This window comes from Primulina eburnea, chromosome 15 (genome assembly GCF_022965805.1).
Source record: "Primulina eburnea isolate SZY01 chromosome 15, ASM2296580v1, whole genome shotgun sequence".
In the NCBI taxonomy this organism is placed as follows: Eukaryota; Viridiplantae; Streptophyta; class Magnoliopsida; order Lamiales; family Gesneriaceae; genus Primulina; species Primulina eburnea.
This window is the reverse complement of record NC_133115.1, coordinates 1,002,015-1,012,151: the sequence shown is the minus strand read 5'-3', so window position 1 is coordinate 1,012,151 and position 10,137 is coordinate 1,002,015. Positions and strand designations below refer to the sequence as shown.

At 33.5% G+C, this 10,137-nt stretch overlaps 1 protein-coding gene across 1 annotated transcript; it reads right to left on the bottom strand.

Moving 5' to 3' along the window:
* Window positions 1–5,466: 5,466 nt before the first annotated feature.
* Window positions 5,467–8,633, bottom strand: LOC140814239 (serine/threonine-protein phosphatase 7 long form homolog). The gene is made up of 6 exons (XM_073173158.1): window positions 8,552–8,633; window positions 6,709–7,455; window positions 6,508–6,584; window positions 6,334–6,421; window positions 5,786–6,229; window positions 5,467–5,695 (listed from the first exon to the last, which is right to left on the bottom strand). Exons 2-5 carry the CDS (start codon window positions 7,453–7,455, stop codon window positions 5,798–5,800), a joined length of 1,344 nt encoding a protein of 447 aa, XP_073029259.1. The 5' UTR covers window positions 8,552–8,633; the 3' UTR covers window positions 5,467–5,695; window positions 5,786–5,797.
* Between the last annotated feature and the right edge of the window lie 1,504 nt (window positions 8,634–10,137).

Here is a 10,137-nt window from a genome sequence, read left to right as displayed (position 1 = left end):
ATAATAATAATAATCCATGTAATTATTCTGTAGAAAAGAGTTGTAAACAAAGAGAATTTAATTAAATATATAGATAAAACGTCAAAATGCATTTTGGGTGTGTTACGTGGCTTCGAGCGAGATTAAGTTAATATTAGAGATTTTTTAACTGTTTAACGTGTTAATTATAATAATCTAATAAAATAAAGATAAGAAGCCTACTTTGTAGGCATTACATGTATTTACCTATTTTTTTTTAAAAAAATAATAAGATTAATGACTTTTTATATTTATTTCAAAGTTGCATATCTTGACAGTACATATATTAAATTATCAATAATAATAATAATAATAATAATAATAATAATAATTTTATTTTTCATTGATAGATTTTGAATTAATTTACTTATAAATTTTTTTTTGTAAGTAAATTAAATTTTAATGTAACATAAATTTTATATGTAGTAAAAAAATTTTAAAAAATATAAATTTATCTTGTAAATTTTTCATTTCTTTTTTAATATTAATTTTATTTCTTTTTAATTTATTTATATTTTTAATTGTTAAAATTGTTAATTTGGAAAATTAATACATTTGAAAATTTTAATTACACATGTTTAAAAATCTTAATTTTTAATTTAAGGCATAATTTTTTTTATTATTATAAAAATAAACATTTGTATTAATAAATATAAAATTTAATTAAATTGATTTGAAAATATATATTTTAATAATAATAATAATCATCATCATGTAAGTGATTCTTGAAATTTATCATATATTATAAACTATATATTTTAATATATGTGTAAGAAACTCATAATTAAATTTTGTTATGATTGTATAAATTTTGTGATTGTTTTTGGTGCAGACATGGATACTGTTAGAGCCTTACTTTACGTAGGTGGCTATGTCATTATTGAAGATGGTAGGGTGAGATATAGTATCCCCGCAACAAGGCCCATTAAAATCTCTCGTTCTATTACATTTTCTCAATTGGTGAATTATGTCCATCGCAAGCTTGAGATCGGCCCATCAAAATTCTGCATCAAGTTGTCCACGAAATAGTGTTATAGCTCGTTGGCTCGTTACACTGAAGAGCATGTCTATATCACGGATGATGATAGTCTACAATTTATGTTTGAGTTGCCGACACTGGATTGTATGTACTTGTATGTTGATTCATCGCCAGTGTTACAGAACATAAATGATTACGATTTTGATGCAGTCATGCCAGTAATAACGCAAGGTTTGGGAACAGTAGGTTTGAATAAAGCGGGACCTTCTATGTATCACGTCGATGAACAATCAGCTCATACATACTCTGGGATCGACACTGGTCCTTGGGATCACCATATCACGGCTCACATTGAAGAAGACTATGCATGGGGGATGAATACAACACGAGAATTGGATTATACTTCAATGGGTTGGGATCATCATATCACGGGTGCATCAGAAGTTGATGTTGCATGGGGTTCTAGTAGGACAGGCCAATTGGATTTAAATTCATGGGCTGATGAGGAAAATACCACAAATGTCAGACATTTTGATAGTTTTACTATGGATGCAAATATTCCCACCCGAATTACAGAACACATGCCTGAGCAATATGATTTATTTGGGGACAGTTCGCATCATGTCATGAATAGCGATGATGATTTGTATGCTACATCAAGTGAAGGAAAAGATGATCATCATGTTGACACTGCAAATGAAGGGACATCGGCGCGTGTGTTAATGTCTGAAGCAACAATGACAGAGAACATTCCTATTGCACCGGAGCAACATTTACGTGAAATTCCTCAATTTTTCAATGAAGTCTACGACGAACAAATTCCAGATTCATTTGGTATTCCTTCTGCATCACGAACAAACTTTTGCAATCATGAAAGGCCAGAGCTCGGTGTAAAAATGGTATTTAAGAGCAAAAACGATTTAATAACTTCAGTGAAGGATTTTTCTGTTCGGGTTTTGAGACGTGAATATATTGTTGTCCAAAGTTCTATGACAATTTGGAATGTCAAATGCAAGAACTGGTCCGAAGGTGACAATTGTGGGTGGGGACTTCGAGCATCGCTGAGAAAAAGTTTAGGCTACTTCATGATCACGAAACATGGTGATGATCACACATACATGTCTACCCAAGTCGGTATAGATCACCACAACCTTGACGTAAACATGATAGCCAGTACACTTTTGGGAATTGTGCGTTGTGATCCTGCATACGAAATCAAATATGTGCGAGAAAGTATTAAAGAAAAATATGGGTATGATATATCGTATGTTAAGGCATGGTAGAGTTTGAAACGCGCGGTGGAGGTATTCTATGGCACATGGGAAAGCTCTGCAACTTTGCTTCCTAAATATTGGGAGCTTTGTCGAAGTACAACCCAGGAACTGTTGTAGAATGCAAGCATCTACCATCCACATAAAGTTTTGAACTTTGTGTTTTGGGCATTCAGACCATGTATAGATGGTATTCGACATTGTCGCAACGTAATCAGTGTAGACGGTACCCATATGTACACCAAATATAAGCACAAACTACTCATAGCAGTAACATTGGATGCCAACAACCAGGTTTTGCCGCTAGCATTTGCGCTTGTTGATGAAGAAAATTACGAGTCTTGGCATTGGTTCCTCGGTAATGTTGCATGACATGTTACCAGAGGGTGTAGTGGTGTGTGCCTTATATCTGATAGACATGCGGGTATAACAAGTGCAGTTCAAGATCTCCCTGACTTCAAGCCTCATCGTGGTGTTCATCATTTCTGTTTGAGGCATGTTTGCTCTAATTTCAACAGCAAGTTCAAAAACATTCATTTAAAAGACTTATGTTGGGAAGCAGGGATACAACACCAAGTAGTAAAATTTAATGCGACAATGGAGGCAATTAAAACAAAGAATACAGCAGCTTTCACGTATTTGTCAAACATTCGAAAAGAAAAATAGTCATTGGCTCATGATGGTGGATGGAGACTAGGGATAATGACGACGAACATGTCTGAGTGTACTAATGGTGTGTTGAAAGGGGTGCGACGTCTTCCAATAACTGCAATAGTGGAGATGACCTTACAGCGTTGCGTGCAATATTTCATTCAACGGTGAGCGCGAAGTGATAAGATGCTGGAAAAAAATCAACCATGGACCGACTATGCATACTCTTAATTCGATATGTGGTCAAAAAAGTCAATTGAACATCGAGTAGTAAGATTTGACCAAAGGGATAAAACAGCATCTGTCGCGACAGGAGGAAGACCGGGTTGCCAACATCACGTACAAGCTGTGAACATTTCTACGTGTGAATGCACATGTGGTAAATTCACAATATTTGGAATTCCTTGTTCACATGTTATATATGCAGCGAAATGATTTGGTTTGAATCCCGCACAGCTTGTACAACCATGGTTTACATTGAGCGAATACGTGAACACATACGATGGAAGATTCTACCTGATTCATGATGAACAATATTGGGATGAACCTACATTCCAATTACAACACAATGGTGTTCGTCGACAAAGGAGGGAGGCTGGTAGAGATCGCACGACACACATAAGAAACGAGATGGATCAGCCATCAACGAGGGAGAGACAACGTGGGAGGTAAAAGATCTACAATAACGTATTGTACCTTATTTTTAAACCATAACATGTAAAGTTATTAATGTAATTACAAAATTTTGTATTAAAATTTTGTATTTATTAATAATTCTTGTTCATTGCAGGTAGGTGCAGGTGAGAAGATCGAGTTATGGTGTCAAATAATTATGTTTGTGACATAGATTTTACAATTTAATCCGCGTATTGTTATGACAGTTCAGTGTTGTATTGTTATGTAGATTTTATAATATGTAGTTTGTTTACTTATGAGACTTGATTTAGCAATTACACTTATGTTTTTTCATTACTACAAAAATTCTATACGAATGTTTAAAAAATATGTTGCAGCAACAACTTGTAATTAAAATAAAAAAATTGAAAAACATACAACAATACTATGTAATTAATTGTGCATATCTAAATAAATAGTTAATGTCGATGGTAACGATGCCCTTCAGTGCCACACGGTGGTCTCCCGATTACTCTACGTCCACGGCCTAACATCTGTTCATCATCTCCATGAGTACTTGTTTGTGCTACAGATGTACTGGTATCGGCAATGTTCCCACCAACCTCATACCCTTCTGCATCAGAATATTGTGAAATTGTAAGATCCGATTTTTTTTTCACCCATGCAATTATAATTAGATTAAGATATTATATTCTTGAGATAATTGAGGAATTGTTAGGATTTTATTACTATATTTTTGGGTATCTATATTTTGAGGAGATATATTGGAATACCTTGGAAATACAATATTTAGTCATGCATATCATGCAAATTTCGAAATTTGTGGGAAATAATACAAGATTATGGAGGATATTGAGATCAAGAATAAATCTCCACTTAAGTAACTAGATTTCGAAATAAGGGCAAGAATATTAGAGTCAAAATGGAGAAGATTTGAAGCAATTTTAGGGATGATTGATCTACCATATTTAGCTCAACGCTCCTCACCTATAAATATCACATCAAAGCCTAGCATTCCTACACTATATTTTCGAAAAATCCCTTGCTGAAATCTCGAAAATTTCAGCATCTCCTAGCCGAAACTCTGCCCGAAAGTCGTCCAAGAATTTAAGCCGAAGTCCCGCCGAGTGAGGAGCAAGGATACGACTCACCTCCCGAAGCCAATCACCTACGTTTTTCGTAGCTAAAAACACTGTAAGTGGGCTGTTTTAAAGAATTAATTTCGATTATGCATTCTTTGTGTGTTTTTGAAAATACAGTCGAGTACATGTTCTTTTCTACTCCTTTTCTTGTGTCGAATTGCCATATTGTTTTAAGCACTGTGAGGAGTCGACTGTATATGGGTGGGAATCCCAACCATGACGTACCCTTACGCGGTGGGGGATATTACCGCTATACGGCCTCGCCCCCTTAGAGGAGTAAAAATTATGGACTGACGTCAGTAAACCATAGAAAGTTAGATAAATCACAGTGGCTGGTAAAATTTATGCATGTGTTATGAAGCACGTATGAAACTCATGATTTATGATTCGAATTTTATGCATGTTGTATTTATTGTGCTCGATATTTCCCCCACTTTCTGAGTATTCCCAAATACTCACCCCCTTACAACCCTTCCCAGATAAGTCCGAAGAACAGATTGAGGAGGAAGAATCCGAGCAGTTTTGGGGATGGTGAATGCTCAAGGAAATCGATTATGTTTAAGTTATTATTAATTAGATTTACGTTTCCGCATTAAAACTCTGTCGTCTTAATTATTTCAGTTTTGTAAAGACAATGTTATTTTTTTGAAATTATGATATATAAACTGGTTCGGTTTATACTGTGCTACGAAATGCTTGTTGTTTCAATTGTGTGATTGTTAACAACGCCGGTGTCAACTAACCCCGGTCTCGGGGCGTGACAGAAATGGTATGGGCGACGTGTTAAAATGAGGGCGACTCTCATTCGTACCCGGTCGAAAGTCACTTTGTAAAAATTGGGTAAAACTACCAACAAATGGAGTGTAGTAACCAGTGTCATACGATGGAAATCTTGAAACCACTGGCGGAGTAGTGTATGCCATATTTGAAGATGATGGTCCGGGTTTAAACTCATTTCCTGTCCACATCGGTGGATATTGCACCGGAGCTGGGCGTGTCTGTGGCATAGATGCATATGTTATGTAACATATATTTAATATAATATATTAAATTTACGTACATATGTAGATAAATAGAACATGTCTTACGATAAACTGATGTTAGTTTGCATCAACAGGATGGTAGCCCATGATGTTCGAATGTACCACTGGCGGCGAGAGCACTATCTGTGAAATGCGATGATACCAACCAACATATTCCACTGTGATGGCGGGTGTACCAGGTATGACATAATTCCCACCAATCACAAAATTATATCTGTCATTCCACATTTGTACAAAATCTATGTGATATGTAGCCCAATCAAAGTTGTTTCGGCCTTGTCGAGTCAGTTTATGGAAATTGTCGAAGTTAGTAGCAGGTGGCGGAATACCCTGACGCATTCCAAACTGTCGGAGACACCGCTCTGGTCTATGCATCTCAACTATATGAAAATTAATCAATGCGCATGCCGACCGACATAGATGATTTCTATCTCCATCAAGAATTGTACCGACCGACGGGGACTCCATATCATAAACTGTCCATAGAAACTGAAGCAAATAAAATGAAAAAAGATTAGGAATTTGATAATATATAATTCAGACTGAATTTGTAAAAAAAATTCAAACTCTAAACAACTAATTTATATATCTACCTGCCCTTCTACCATCATATCAAGCATATCTCTCATTATACGGACCGAATGATGGGCCGTGTGTGTCCAAGAAAATCCGCGTCTCCACCTGCAATTTATAAAAGTACACAATATTTTCATTTAAACAAAATAATAAAATAATAATAATAAATGTTAATTATTTCTTATTAGTACCGTGCGCCGTATGGTGGGAATGGTAGACCCTGAAGCACATCCGCAGCCTGCTCTTCTAAATAGATACCTGTTGAGCTCTATCAGAGCAAAGAAGAGTAATTCTAGACCACACCCAAATCTGCAATAACATACAACAGAAATAGTCATATCATAAGAAAAATAAGTACAACAAATATAATGGCCGTAAAAGTGTACAAATACCGGCAATATCTGAACTGGGCCACATAAATCGACCTTTAATCTCATTGACGTGTCGCACAACTCTCTATAAAGATATGCTAACACAGCAGAACCCCAGCTATACGTATTCACTAATTCTATGTCCTCAAGGAACTGCAAATACATAAGTTTCACAGCAGCACCTTCCGAGTCCGGAAACATACATCCACCAATGATCATTAATGCAACACAACGAGAATATTGTGCCACGTCCTCTTCAGTGCTTTGATCATTAATCATATTATTTAGGCAATGGTCTAGCGAAGAGGTCAGATAAAGATGTGCACCTTTAATCTGAGAAGATGTGGGCGAAAAACCCAACCAAGTAGCGCAGCGCTGTTGTAAAGTATGTTTGTTGTACGCGGTATCTACACCAGTGATGGGAATGCCATCAATATTCAACCCCCAAATAAGGGCAACGTCCTGCAAGGTGATTGTTGCCTCGCCCACGGTAAGGTGAAATGTGTGCGTCTCACGACGCCATCTCTCAACAATGGCCGTAAGAAAATGATTATCATAATATTTAATAGGACCACACTGAATGACACCATAGAAGTCCATGCGTGCAAGACATAGTCGGACACGGAGGTGAATCCCAGCATTAAGCAATCTCCAAAGACATTTGTCAGATCGGCGTGGCGGAATTAGTGCATCCATGTTCTCAGCGTTGATACTATTTGATATGTGTCTACCCCGCAAATACAACACATTATCCGTATTTTCAGCCATCTTGCAAACAAAAAAATCATTAGTTAACAAATATTATATTTTTAATCAACAAAATTTAACTAAATTTTTTAAATTAAACGAAAATTATTTGAAATTTCCGGCTCGAAAAAAAAAAGTATTTGTTGATGACAAATTAGTAATAAGAATAAATACTGTAGATTAAATAATTTCTTCTAAAAAACAATAATACTTCATAATACGTAACATTTAATTATAATAAATACATTTGTAATAATATACTTATAATAAATACATTATTAATAAGAATAAGGACAATTCTATCCTAATCCAGGAGATTTACTACATGTTATTAAAAAATATATACGTGTTTTTATAAATTTACTATTAATTTTAGTTTGGTTATTAGCTAATTCCTGCCAATAATAATTATTTTTGTCATTAGATCATTTTTTCTTAAAATATATAACTCATTAAAATAAATCAAAATTTATATATAACAAATTGAGAATAAGTTTTAAAATTTCACATAATTTTAACCTACGTAATTTATAACAAAATTAATATTATAACACGTAAATATAAAATCCGTAATTTATACACAGATTATAATTCTAATAATACAATTAAATATAATTAATATCACGTAAATATAATTATTTTAAATACAATTAAATCAAATTATTAACTCACGTAAATGATTATTAATAATAATTAACAATTAATTAATTAACAATTATAAATAATTAACATTTAAATATAATTAACAATTCACGTAAAGATTTATTCCAATAATAATTAGTATTCACGTAAATATAATTATTTTAAATATAATTATTGTGATTATTATAATATTATATCACATAATATAATTATTGTAATTAAATTTTACGTAAATTAAATATAATTATTGTAGATATAAGATTATATCACGTAAATATAATTATCGTAATTAAATTAAGTGTACTTATTATTATTCCAAAATTTCTAAATCACAGTATTATAATTACAATAATACAATTAAAATTATAATTAGTGTTATTACTTAAAATAGATATAATGATCGAACAATAAAAAAGATAATAAACAACACAAATATAATTATCTCTTAATATTCTCAAAAATATTGAAGACTTACGTTACTAAATAAATGGAGAAGGCCGAAGACCGGTGCTGGAAAGAGAGGCGAGAGCTCGGTGTGAAAAAACTTGCTCCTAATTTGCTTGCTCAACTTCGGTGAGAAATGAAGAGAGGAGGCACCGCAATAAATAAGCGCAAAGTCACGGGTTGGCAAAGAAGTCACGGGTGAGCGAATTCGTGACCCTCTGCCACGGATTCAGAATCCGTGGCAGAGGATCATGGATTCAATTGAATCCGTGACCCCGTAAATTATCATTTTTTTAAAAAAAAAACTTAGAATCTGGTACAGTATTACACGGATTATACTATTTTTACAACACTTCTCATTTTGCAATATTTTTAAAATACTTTTATTAATTTATAATATTTTTTTAAAAAAAACCTTCACCTTTACCTTCAAAATGTCTTCCGAAGGAAAAAAAAAAAGAAAAAGAAAAATGTCTTCTGAAGAACCATCCCCAGTCATCAGCGAGGAAACTTCGGAGAAGAAACTGTCTAAGAAAGAGGCCGCCAAGCTCGAACGACAGCGGAAACGTCAAGAAGCCACTTTCATTTCAGTCATGGCAATCGAAGCCGATGATCCCTTGGCTGAAAACTACGGAGAAATAGCTTTAAAGGACCTGCAATCGAAGGAAATATCTGGGAAGAAATGGACGGAGTTGAAGGACTTGACAGATTTTTTGAAGGACCATGTGGTTTTGACTTTTGATCATGGTTCGCCGGAACGGGAACGGATGCAACCTTGACGAGGTTCCGGGGTGTGTAGGTTGATGGCTTGTATCGACATTTCATATAACGAAAACGGGGATTTAACAACGGAACGGAACCTGACACACGGAACGGCACGGAACGGAAGGGATTTGTAGGTTGATGGCTCGTATATAAATGTTTGTTTTCATCAACTTATATTTCATTTCTCATAGTTATTTTATTATCATATGATATGAGTAATTTAATAAGCTTAATATTAATTTCACTATAAACATTGGAAAGCAAAGCACATCGGTTGATGTGAAATGATGAATCTTGAGTTTTCTTTCCCCTGCATCCATCAATGAAAGACTAATAAAGAAGAGACCGCAAGTCAACTATTTCTATCGAGAAATTTTCATTACAAAGTGTGAAAAAAACTAAGTTAATTATAAAATATTTCTATTTTAATTGATGTTAAATAATTTGTAACATCACTTTATATAAAATTTGATGCTTATTATTAGTCCATCACTCTAAATTGATTCAAATTTGTGCGAACTTATATATATCCAATCGAAAATATTTTAAAGTTTTAATTAATTAAATACAAATAATTTTTAATAGTATATTTAATTTTTGATATGGTTGAAAATATTTTAAATATAATGACGATATAAATTGTGTTCAATAAATTGTTAATAAAATTTTAAAAATATTTTAAGTTCTTATTTACATCAAATAATCAATTTAAATGATATTTATTTTAATTTTCATATTTCTAAATATTTTCCAAAATTTTTAATTTTTATATATTTATAATATTTTTTTAAAATACCCGTTCCGCGACCGTTCCGCGAAATTTCATTGTAACTGGAACGATAGCATCCGTTC